The 12,727-nt window shown below is 38.0% G+C and overlaps 1 protein-coding gene across 4 annotated transcripts in view; it reads left to right on the top strand.

Annotated features, from left to right (window-relative positions):
- The window catches only part of TRIO (trio Rho guanine nucleotide exchange factor), a 259,879-nt gene that overhangs the window by 82,261 nt on the left and 164,891 nt on the right, over nucleotides 1-12,727 (top strand). For all 4 annotated transcript variants that reach the window (XR_001411877.1, XM_014940886.1, XM_014940885.1 and 1 more), the window contains exons 3-6: nucleotides 2,184-2,298; nucleotides 5,707-5,899; nucleotides 6,544-7,056; nucleotides 9,784-9,906. Coding sequence is in view for 3 of the 4 variants with exons in the window: in XM_014940886.1 (XP_014796372.1) it covers nucleotides 2,184-2,298; nucleotides 5,707-5,899; nucleotides 6,544-7,056; nucleotides 9,784-9,906 (944 nt within the window). In the remaining variant the exon portion in view is untranslated. The remainder of the gene's footprint in view (nucleotides 1-2,183; nucleotides 2,299-5,706; nucleotides 5,900-6,543; nucleotides 7,057-9,783; nucleotides 9,907-12,727) is intronic.

A 12,727-nucleotide genomic window follows, 5' to 3' on the forward strand; every position in this document is an offset into this window, starting at 1 on the left:
GGAAATTCCCACCTGATGCCTCATGCATTGTTGCTTTTAACGTTCCCGTTTGTGTATGACACAGGAGCATGAGGAACAAAGGAAATGGGAGTTACTTATTGGAAGAAGCCTAAGAAAGCTTTTCATCACAAAGCTGATATAAAAAACAGGCCTTAAGGACTTTTTTTTGCTTAATATTTACAGTTTTGGTATCTGAGTTAAGACTGGGTAGTGAAATTATTTCCACCAAACATCAAGGCTGTATTAATTTCTTCATTACTTATCTATACGTGAAATTTATGCAAGAGATTTTGTCTTCAACATACAAAAATTTCAGGATATGGTTTATCAGAAATTTATGCACCATACTTTAAAAATAGGGTTTCTCTGTGGTGTATGTGGTGCTGGGAGCCAACGGAAGTGGTATCCAAAATGACACAAAGAATATGGGTTTCCTTCCTCTAGTATGTTGGAAAATCTTATGTTACAGGAGTTGCTGATGTGGGAAAGACCTGGAGGACTGATCTGAGGTGACTGCGTGTAACACGGCATTTGTTTAAGACGTTTGGAGAGTGTTAAAGATGATTCAACATATGTTCTTCTCTGTTAACTCCTGATTTTTTGTGGGGTTGGAATTAGTAGTGTTTACTAGTTGAAACCTAAATTGTTTTTTTAGATTTGAAGCTGGTGGCTGAGGAGAGCATTAAGAGCTGCAGCAAGCTTTCTGCTAAGTTTTGTAGCTTTGGAGCCCGGGGATCACTCTGGAGCAGAGTGGAGTCCTGGGCTATTGGACTCCCAGTCTTGTAATTTATCCTTCTTCTCTCTTGGGGCTTCTGTCCTGTTTTCATCCTGTCACTTGTTGTGTAAAAATCCTTAAAGTGGGTCAGGATGGTCAAGAGTAGACTTGCCTCTCTCCATTAGAATGAGACAACCGACTTGTTTTTAGTCTCGTCTTCTGCTCAAGAGGGTCATGGAAGATAAGAATATGAATTTCCTTATAAGTTTATGTTACTGGCATTGCAGCTCAACAGAAACTCAAAGCTGCTTATGCATCTTCTGAGTTTCATGCAGTGCCTCACAGGGAACGTGTCCAATGCAGACAATCCCCGGAGACCTTGGCAGCTGGGCTTCGTGTCTCTAGCAAGCACACGCAGACTGTGTTGGAGAGGATAGTGATGAATTTTTGAGGGACTGGTTCTATTCATTTGCTTTTGGCCTTCCTTTCAAAGGTTTTTTAAAACTTTGTTAAGTAACGTGGATTTACAATGAAAAGCTAATTTACAATGAGAAATCATTCAGGAGAGAGGACAGTGTTTTTCTGCGTTTCCATGGGACAGGAGAAAACAGTCCACACATCTGTGGTTGAGCACGTATATGTGAAGTTTAGCTTGTAAGAATGTGTCTGTGCTATTACACAAGTGTTGGTAAAGACAGCCTACTGACTTAAATTTAGCATTTAGTGATGTTATCACTAGCAAGAGGTTGGATTTGAAATTGCATTTTAATGTTCAACTACAGTAAGTCTGTGCAACTGAACAAGACGAATACATTTAAATGGAACCACTCAAAGTCAGATTTTTGCCTTATGTATTGGGTGGATTCAGAATTTGCAGCACTGCTGACAAAATTAAAAACTATAAACTGACAATTCAGAAATCGCACCTCAGAGCAGGGTAAAAGATAAATAAATTGCTTAAAGAGTATCTACCTACTCATCTAGTATATGCATTGGGTGTGAAATACTATACACCTAAACTCTCTGCTAGTAATGAAGTTAATGCTAAGTATCCTCTAAATACTTGCCTACAGAGTAGCATAGCTATATTTAAATTTAATCTGTACAATTGCTGATTCAAAGTTAAATACATATCAAAGCACCACTGCTGGCGGTGTCACGCTGTCAGTCAAACTTGACTGTGACTGTAACGTGGATGGGTAATGCTATGGTTATTCTTTGTTTCAGTTTTCTTGACAGATACATCCTCATTGCAGGAATTGTGACAATATGCTAATTGAAACTCCTGAAATTCATTTTTAAGCTGGTTTCTAAATGGCAGTGTTGGCATTTAGCTTGAACATCATGTCTTTTTTTTTAAGTGGATATTCGTGAAACTTAAGTTTTCCAAAAATATTCTCGAGACTAGTTCTCCAGACAAGAATGGTGTTATGCTGTGGATTTTTTTTTAACATTTTTAATTTTTCAGGTGGCAGAGATAAGCGTGGAGGTCCCATTCTAACCTTTCCAGCTCGTAGTAATCATGATAGAATACGGCAAGAAGATCTTAGAAGACTAATTTCATACCTAGCGTGTATTCCTAGGTAAGTGATGATCTCTTGATAAGCTCTGAAGCTATAAAGCGAAATAAATGGATTATGTTACAGTACACCCACAAGCTAGAAGACTGAACAGGTTAAGAAAATGAGCAAATTCTTAGCATGTTTTGTCCGTTACTGTTTTCAAACTGCTTTTCTGAAAATGACCTAAATAATTACTCTGCCTTGTAGAAGGAAGGCTGTTGGCAGAATGGCTGGTGTGCTTTAGCTGTTAAGTAGTTTGTGTCTTGGAAATGGTACAGCCATGTTATATTCCTGTCACTGTGTTGAAGACTGCAAATGCAGCTCAAAGGCTTTCAGTACATCAATAATTAGAAACATGCAGGTCATCACTCACAGTGTGCCTTGGGCAGACTGAGGTCAGCACAAAACTCCTGTTATTTGTATTTGGTAAGTTCGTGTATTGATATAGCACAGGAATAATCAGGAGAAAAATATGTAAAATTGCTTGTACAGGTCTCAGATAAACCTGTGGACAGATGAGGGTAAGTACTGAAATAATTGTATTGTCACCAATTTAAATTATTAATTACAATGTGCTATTTAAATAAATTGGCAGAAGTCAAATCCAGTGCTAGTTTGTGTGTACATATACACACACACATATACACATAGTTGTACATATAGATGTAAAAAAGTTTGTTCACGTAGAACTTTTTTCCTAGTAGTAACTGAATTGGGGACAAAAATAATCATAAGATCCTGACTTTAGGTACACCTCAGAATCTGACAGCATTTTGTGCAAACTGGAGCAACACTGACTGTGCTTGAATATGTTTGCCTATGACCTCATGGAGCAATTGCCATTCCAGTTGAAAAAAATGCTTTGGACAACATCTCTGAATGCAGTATCTTCTATATTTCTGTAATGTGTTAATTTAAAGGCAGTCTTTTTTGAGCCTGATGTAATCACTTGTCTGCCTCAGATTGATAAAAGTGCTTTCGTAAACATAACTTCAAGGCATCTGATTGAGTGTGTTTTACCTTCCTTAAGAGCAATTGTTGGTAATTCAATTATTCTAGTCTTTATTTTACATTGAAGTGTAGGAGTGCTTAGTACTACTAATTATTTTTTTTTAAAGTTAACGGGGGATTTAGGGGAGGCAGAGGAAGGGCAACAGGAAGAAGATTTGAGAGTTTTACTTCTGAAATAGTTTGGCTTCACTTTTGAATGTTTGAGGTGTATTCTAGCCCCTCTAGCGCCTCAAGTTACTAGAGAAGTTAGTAAATAAATATGCATCAAAATATGACCAAGACATTTTCTGGCAATACAGTGATCCTCGAGCAAAAGGTGTATGTTCGTTTAGCATTAATAGATTTAAAATAAAAAGTAAGTTAGTGCAGGTTTTATATATCTTTAAGTGTGACAAAGTGTTAAGAATAAAGGGAGCTTTATTAAAAGAAAGACTCATTTTCATACAAGTCATGTTTTAAGGACTCACCATGCAATTCTTGCTGATTAAGTAGTCCCTGTTGGTACAAATAGCCCTGGACTTTTAGTCTGTTAGTTATTGCAGTACTGTTACTCTTATGTAGCTGAAGATTCAGAGGTATCAGTTGTTTGGCAAGACGTGTAAACACGGCGATTCAGTCTCACAATGTTACTAATTTAACAATTTGTCTAATTTAAAAATATTGCTAAAATTAAGTCATCAATGTTGACTGTACCAGAAATTAGTGTAGTTCAGATTTACCTAACAGATAACCTTGTCTCACTCCGAAAACAATTTTTGTGATCCTTGGCCAAAAGGGATTAATCTTTTGTCAGATGATGGGGCCACATGACAGGAGGACACGTCTGCATTGTATCACATGATGAGGGGCTGCTTTGTACACCCCAGTAGATCTATGCCTCATGTGAATTAGTGGCAAGCTCTCCTCATGCAATGCTCAGTTTGTGTGGTAGGATAGGGATGGGCTGAGCAGCACTCACAAAATAGCCTTTCAATAATGAGTGTATCTCTAAAGCAGTAGTTGTTTTTGTCCTTTAATCCTGTGAGACTGTTAGAAAACATTTTGGCCATGGTCAGAAAATTGTATGTTGTAGCCTACATGTATTCCAAACTATTCCATTTTAATGTGTTTTCCTGGTACCATTGCCATTTTTGGCTGTCCACTGTTGGGCAAGTGGGACAGACAACGTTTATCTTGATGAACTCCTTTTTTTTTTTTTTTAAAGGTGCTTTTTTTCTTTTTTTTTTTTAACCAACTTAAAAAAAATCCTTTTATAAGGAACCTGTATTACCACTTCTTTCAGCAGCAATTCTTCTCTCCTGTGTCAATCTTAACTGATCTTTCTATAGTGTGGCCACTAATGGGGCTGTGTGAAGTTACCAGTGAAGTTTTCCTACTTCTTGGGCACTCTGAAAACCTCACCACATGAACTCCAGAACTGCATTTACATAAATCACATCCCTGAAAATGATTCATGTACTGAAACAATGGACATTTGGCCCCTTTTGATAGTCCATTGGCTATGACGTGTTGGTTTTGAAATATTTTCCCTTTCCACATTATCAAGGTTATGTAGCAAATTCTGCTGGAACAAAATCAAAGTTTCTCTTGTTGGTGGTGATTACTGCTTTTGATCAGCTGGAAGCACTAAGGGTACAAAAGGTATTGATGAAAAGAAATTAGATCTGCCATTCTCAGAACAGTTGCCATAGAACCTGGGTGTAAGGTCTGTCAACTTCTGGACAGCAAAATTGAGCTCAAATATTGTAGAAACAGGTTGATGCGGTTTTCTTCACAGCTATAAAATGCTTTCTTAGCCATTAACTATCCACAAATCAATCCTGTTACAGAGGGAATTGTCGATAGAGGTGGGTTTTTTTTCCCCTCTACAGACTAATACTCTTTAACTCTCTGATAATATGGGATTAGATCAGGAACATCTTAAAAAAATTGCGGAAATGGTAGGTAAGAACAGTATGCCATCTTCTGTCTTTTAGTGGATTGCCTCAGGTATTAGAAAGGCATAAATATTGTCATCAGTACAGTGTGTGTTTGTGTGCTCTGAAGAGTCTATTGTAAATAAATTGCATATTGCTGCTTCAGTAAATGGTGTGTTTAATGGGTGTGTAAGGTGAAGGAGAAACAAGACTGGAAGATGAATCATCATGAACATAAACAATGAAAATGAAAGAGGAGATAAAGGTAGATAATAAAATCAGCAACAGGTGTAAAGCTATCACCCACAAGGAGTTTGGCAGCGGAGTGAAACTTCCTGAGAGGTTCATGAGATCTGCTGTGCATGTCAGCTGGTCAACAGTGTGACCCTAGGGCATGACGTTTAGCTGAGGAGACCCCATTCATTCAGCAGTGTGGTGCAGTAGAGTGCTGTGTTTGAAGCTGTAACTCTTGCTTGATAACCTTTTCTTCTTTCTTCTGCAGTGAGGAAGTATGTAAACGAGGATTCACCGTCATTGTAGATATGCGTGGATCAAAATGGGACTCCATAAAGCCTCTGCTGAAGATTTTACAGGAATCCTTTCCATGTTGTATTCATGTTGCACTGATAATCAAGCCAGACAATTTCTGGCAGAAACAGAGGACTAACTTTGGCAGCTCTAAGTTTGAGTTTGAGGTAATTTCACCTATGTATACAAATTTACATTTATTTCATGGTTTTAAGTGTGCTCACTACTGAATCAGCACCTTAAACTCTCAGATAAATAATGTTCCAGATGAGAAGAGAGGTACATTAGACCAGTGGTACTAGAGAGAATGTGGTTTTCTTCATGTATTTAGGCTAGGTAATTGTGGATGTTGTCATTTATGTTCTTTTACTGAGTGTGAGAGAGATGGAATTGGGGTTTACCCCTGATGGTAAAAAGTTAGGTTTCATCTCTTTGTTGTCTTGATCTACATTGTGATAATTGTGACACCTCCGGTGTCCTGTGCAGAGGAGAGCAGACAACTGAACCTTGCTGTTATCTTCCTGCTGCCTTACAGTACACAAAGTCAAAACTTAATCAGAACAGTACTCAAAAGAGTGCTTGCTGTTTTCTCCTTAAGTTTAGTGAGGTAAGAAAAATAAAATATTTCTCTCATTTGGGGAAATACCTGCAAGACAGGAGACTGATCAGAACTGATATTTGAAAAGAAGTGTATGAGAAAAGTTTTCACTTCGTGAGCAAAATGATTAACTCTTAGAAAAACAAAAACTTGAAAGAAAAACTCAAATTCATTTCAGTAACAGCATTTTTTATTTTCATTTTTATTTTTTAGACAAATATGGTGTCTCTTGAAGGCCTTACCAAAGTAGTTGATCCTTCTCAGCTAACCCCAGAATTTGATGGCTGTTTGGAGTACAACCATGAGGAGTGGATAGAAATCAGAGTTGCCTTTGAGGACTACATTAGCAATGCAACCCATATGCTGTCCAGACTGGAGGAACTGCAAGATATATTGTCAAAAAAGGAAATGCCTCAGGACCTGGAAGGTGCTCGCAATATGATAGAGGAGCATTCACAATTGAAAAAGAAAGTCATTAAGGCCCCTATCGAGGACCTTGATGTGGAAGGACAAAAGCTGCTTCAGCGGATACAGAGCAGTGATAGCTTCCCCAAAAAGAACTCTGGGTCAGGGAATGCAGACTTACAGAACCTTTTACCCAAAGTATCCACCATGCTGGACAGGCTGCACTCAACACGGCAGCATCTGCATCAGATGTGGCATGTGCGGAAATTGAAATTGGACCAATGTTTTCAGCTCAGGCTGTTTGAGCAGGATGCTGAAAAGGTAAGGGACAGGGGAGGGGAGTACAAATGGGTCTGCCATTGATGGAAACAAAGCTTGACAGACTCGAAAGAAGTACCAAGGGTAACTGTGAATTGTAATTTTGTCTTTAGAGTTAATCACTAGCCTTTTAATGAGAAATAAAGGATTTCTTGATTGAGAGTGACCCTTCATCTTCTGGAGCAAAGGGTTAGTAATTCTAAGCTGCTAAGTAATTCTAAGCTGTAAAGAACACAGGTAGCTCTCACCAAAGAAAATTTTAAGCGATAGTGACTTTAAAGCTTTTGCATTGGTAAGATTTTGTTCCAGGCAGATGCATTTGCATGCATCAACTGAAGATGAACGCTGCATACTTTATAAATACAGATGACTAAGGACTACATTGGTCTCCTGTTGAGCAGCTTTTGGGATCTGAGTGACAGGCAGTTGACAAAGTCTGAAGAGGCTGACATGGGGAACTACTTCATTGATGCAGGATTTAAAGTCCCAGGCTAAAAACTGATGTATCTCTTTTGACAGTGCATATGTCATTAACAGGGAACTGAGTGATCTCAGAATGTTTCGGGCTAACCAGTCCCTTCAAATGAGAAAGCCCATGACTGTCATGGAATTTGAAAAGGGAATATGTCAGGCAGTGCACTTATAGATGAGCTTAAAGAAGATCTGTTTTCATATAGAGTGATTTTGCAATCACTTATTATTAACCTGTTACCGTGGAACAAATAGCTTTAAGGAAGGGTGGGGAGTTTTTCTCTGGGAAAAGTAACAAGGCTATGCAGTCAAGTGGTAAGTATGGTTTTTTTCAGATTTCTTAAAATATTTTGTGTCAGAATGCCTGAACTGGGTGAGACCAGACTGTGTTAAACTGGTATCCTGCTCTCTAGCAGTGGTCATAAGCACATGCATGAGGAAGAGTAAAAACAGAGCAACCGTATATAACACTTTTCCTTTGTTCTTCTTCCTCTGTTGTCTTCCTCTGTACTTTCCCTTCTCCCGATCACTTCAGCTCTGGGACTTTCTTTACATTACTCTTAATGTTTTCTGCCATGTTTAAAAAGGAAATTTTTTTTTTTTTTAAGTACCATTTAAAGTAAGCATTTACTGAATGAGTATAACTGAAAATAGTGGAGACATACAAAGAGTTGAAAAAGAATCTGGTCAAGTTAATTTAGAGTCATAAAATAATTTGGAAAAAAACAAACTGTTAGTCTAGTATTGCTCTTTCAAGCCTGAAATGCTTTTTAGCAACCTTTCAGCCACTTAATTATAGCATTAATTATTCTTTATTACAGCATCAACAAAATATATTTTGATGATGCTCACATGGTATTGAAAGATATGTCCTTCATTTATTCATCTAAAATTTTCCTATTTAACTTGGGTTTAAGAAACTGCTTGTGAAATACTTGAGCCTGTGAGGTTGATCTCTGTCCTGCCGTGTGGCTGCATAAGCTCCTATCTGTCTTTTCTAGGTTCTGTTCAGGAACAGGAGAAGACAAAAAAAGGGGAGAAGTGGGAGGGAGTCTGATGGGAATTGCCCTGTGGGTATCTGAATGTAGCAAAGTCAGACTGCCTAGAGAAAGGCAGTCACAAGCAGGACCAGTGTCTAATTTTAATAATGTTCTAACACATCTTCGCTGTAGTCTAGATAAGAAACGGAAAACTTTAGGAGTATGTGATCAGCTGTCTCGGTTGTCTAAGCTCTTAAAACTTTTGTTTACAGTCCTTACTGTATTGTGGTCTACTTATAATTTGATTTGTCAAATGGGTGGAATAATGGATTTGATAATACTGCTCTTTTAGCCAGCATATGTTAAAAGATCTTTAAATGAGTACTTACTGTTTATTGCTACCATTCTTTTTCTGAAGAATCTTTTTCAGCTTATCCAGAGAGTATATGGGTCTTTTGAGTGGAGCTATGGTAAAGATTTCAAGACCACTGCAGGGGAGGTGGGGATGGGGGTGTAAAACTTAGCTTTTCGCTCTGTTGCTTTGGCTTTGAAAACGTTGTCTTCCAGTGCCAGTGTTTACATAGCTATGTACCTCTGTTGATGATCATATTCAAGGGAGGTCTTTTCTAAAATTTGATTGAATATTAGAATACTTTTTTTTTTTTTGGCCAAAAAACCAAACCAAACATACTTAAAGGTCATCCTTAAACTCACCTGGAAGAAGATAATGTGTAACTCTGTGCTTAAGTATAGTTTTATTTGTTTAGCAATAGTAAAGTTGTTTTCAAATCTGCTGTGAAGTTATGCACTAAAAATATTAAACTTGTTGATGAAGTACTTGATCAGCAAGAATGAATTTATATTTAATTTCCATGAGCTGCCATTTTCATTCAAAATTGCTAAGCTGCTGACATCATGAAATGCTAACACTAGAGAACATATAAGCTTGGTAACTCAGGGCTGTGCTCCAAGCCTGTTTGTTTACTATGACTTCTTTGTAGTAATGAAGTATATGACTTTATGATTATGACTTTACTGTAGCTTGTTGAGATAAACACCTGTAGTAAAGATTTAAGAGCCTCAGCTGGTCCAAAAAGTGAGTTTTCAGCAATGATTTGGTTAAAATGTATGGTAACTTAAAATAGAAAGAGCATCAGTGTTAATTTTCGTGACCTTAAACTCTTTCTGTTTTCTGTGTTCATGGATTTCTCACATTACAGTGAGGTTTCTGACATAACAGGTCAGTGATTTTTCTTTTTCTCTCAATATTTTCTTATAGATGTTTGACTGGATCACACACAACAAAGGTCTGTTTCTGAACAGCTACACAGAGATTGGAACCAGTCACCCCCACGCGATGGAGCTTCAGACACAGCACAATCACTTTGCCATGAACTGTATGGTAAGAACAAGCCTCACTCCACAGCACTGGCACATTGCCTATTTGCTCTATGTTAAGGTAGAATTCATAAATCATACACGTAAATAATTCATTCTGTTACAAGAAATGCAAATTTGTATTTGAGCAGTGAAATTATAAAACACAAAGGAGGAAAATAAAGGATAGCCAAGTACAGAGGTACTTTGATCAAGCAACAAAATTGTTTTGACCAGTGGCAGTATTCAACACAACCTCAGCAGTTCTCAAATATAAGCATCCAGACTTCTACTGGGACATGTTTGAGTACTGCTTTGAGTCTTGCAGTAAATTTCAGAGACTCTCATGTAATACAAAATTTAGTGCACCATATGGAAAGAAATAGCTTTCAGGATCTTCTGAATAGATTGCCACTCAGACAAAAAATTCTGAATAGTAGTGATCAACAGCTGAGCCTGGTGTAATCATTTTCCATACTTCTAAGAAGACACACTTCTTATTTCTGGCACAGTAGAATGGAGCTAAAAAACTTTTTGTCAAATATCATCTTTGGATGAGCTATCAGTAGGCTGCAATTAAAAATTTGGATTTTAACTTGCAGTGAGTGAAAGCTGTTTATTTTCTGTTTCATGGATTCCTGCTTGAACACAGGGGCTAAATTATCAAGTACATTTTAGGTCCTTTTCACTAGGAGGATTGGAGGTGTTTAAATAACTCTGGAAGTCTGGGCCTAAATCCAGTCCCTGGCTGTTAGCTCAATGAAGCTCAATGAAGGAAGAACACTACCAGTCTTGTTAGAAATTAACATCCTTGGCAGCCCAAGGATGGGGATTGAATAAAAGTATGGACAAAATGATCAACTCCTGCAAGAGGGTGTTTTTGTAGGTCAAGACTACTAATCGTGGAGAGAGTAGCAAAGTAAACTTACATAGGCTATGCGTCTTGCTGAACTATAATGGAAGGACTAGTAAGGCAGTTCTTGTGTATGATATAGGTAGAGTTAAGGCAATAGAAGGCATGAGTAGAGAAGGTATTTTTTCTTCTTTTGCAAGTCAGCCACGTTTGCAAAAGTTTAAAAAAAATAAAAATCAATATGAACTTTTTGAAAAGAGTAAAGCAAATGCTGTGGAACGCTGTAATTAAGTTATATAACATCATATGTAGATGGAACTTTGACCTTTAGGTTTGAAGGTATAGGTTCACTCCACGGGCACAGGGAATTGCTCTTTTATGGACTACCTTGTTGTTGCTCATTGCTCTGCATATGAAGTAGAGTAGGAAGAAACTCACAGAAGCACAGTAGGCATCATTGACATGAGACGACTTTTGGAACTTAGTAATTTTGGATGGCATTCCAGGCAATTTTAGGCTTGTATTCTAAAGGTTAAATTCTTATTCTGTCAACCTGTCCTGGTATTAGTCACTGTTGCCCTCTTTTCTTCAAATGGAGTACTTTTTTTTTCCTACTTCCATACTGTTCAGATGCTATCAACAGTAGGAAGAACTTGAGCAATGTAGCATAATCCCTCCTACTCTTTTTTTAATGTTAGTCTTTTGCTGTTAATTTCTGTTTTGCCTGTAGTAGTCAAATGCGTTAATTACAGAGGATGTTTTTCTCAGTCTATACAATGATTTCTTGAAGCATGCAAGGAGCAGCTTAAATTTGGAGCAAATTAACCAGTCCAGATATTCAAGAGGGGAAAAACAAGCTGCAGCTTTTTTTGGTATGTTTCCGTACTGTAGCCCCCCACCCAAAAATTGCTTCTGTGTCACAGAATAGGAAAATACAAACTCAAAACAATCAATCACTGGTTTTGATTTAAGCAGCATTCAGTTTTGCTGGGTTTTATTTGGTTAAATGGCAGACGCCTTACATGCAGATTAGGGGGAAAGATTAAAATGAATGTGACACAAATTATGTGAAGTGATGGAATTTCAGCAGGCCTTATTTTTCACGAGCTTTTAACTGGAAAAATGTTGGGTGATCTTAACTCCTGCAAGGATGTTCAGCTTCTTCCTGACCACTCTTCACACCCTGTGTTTGATGAGCTACTATTTGTTCACTGTTCCTGTCAGTGTAACTCTAGAGTTAATTTAACATGTGGTAGGTGAAGGCTCTAACACTAGACATAGAATTTAACTTTTAACCCATCTACAACCATGCAAATTTATCCAATCAAAAGGGTAGAGGAAGGAAGAGTGGCAACTATGTATTAGGTTTATTATATGCAGGAGATTTTGAAAGCTTTTCATTGTGGCCCTGATTGGACCCTAATAGATCTTGCTTCCCAAACAGTTTCCTTACGCTCGCTGTAGGTGGGAAAGGGTTGTCCAAAGGACAAGTGCTGCCCAAACAGCTAAATGCAACCTCTTGCACTTGCTCACAGCTTAACCCTGATAATTGGTGTTGCAGCTGCTTTTCCCAACACATTGTGGTTGCTGCAGGGCACATGCTCCCTTCACAGCAGGTGCTACCCTCTGTCAATAGCTGGCTCTGCCATCTCCCCTTACTTCCCAAACAGCAACTTGGCTTTCTAAGAGGTGCAGGAGGGCAACTTCTGCAGCTGCTTATGCCAAAGTTGGGTGAGAGAGAGCAACAGTCTTTGGATGAGATGCCAAAATTTTAATCTGGTCTTCCAGTTTGAAAATGAGCCACCATTGTGAAAGCTACTTAGTTCCTGTCATGAGCAGGAGTCGGTTACATCAAGGACAAAGAGAATTTGCTGAATATTTCTTTTTTTCCCTTGTAATTCCTTCCTGCTGTTTTTAAAATCTGATTTTCAGTATTGCTGCACAAAGTAGTTGGAAGTTTAAACCAATGTTGTAAAACAAAAAGGTGAAGAAT

Source organism: Calidris pugnax, unplaced genomic scaffold (genome assembly GCF_001431845.1).
Source record: "Calidris pugnax isolate Ruff unplaced genomic scaffold, ASM143184v1 scaffold8, whole genome shotgun sequence".
NCBI lineage: Eukaryota > Metazoa > Chordata > Aves > Charadriiformes > Scolopacidae > Calidris > Calidris pugnax.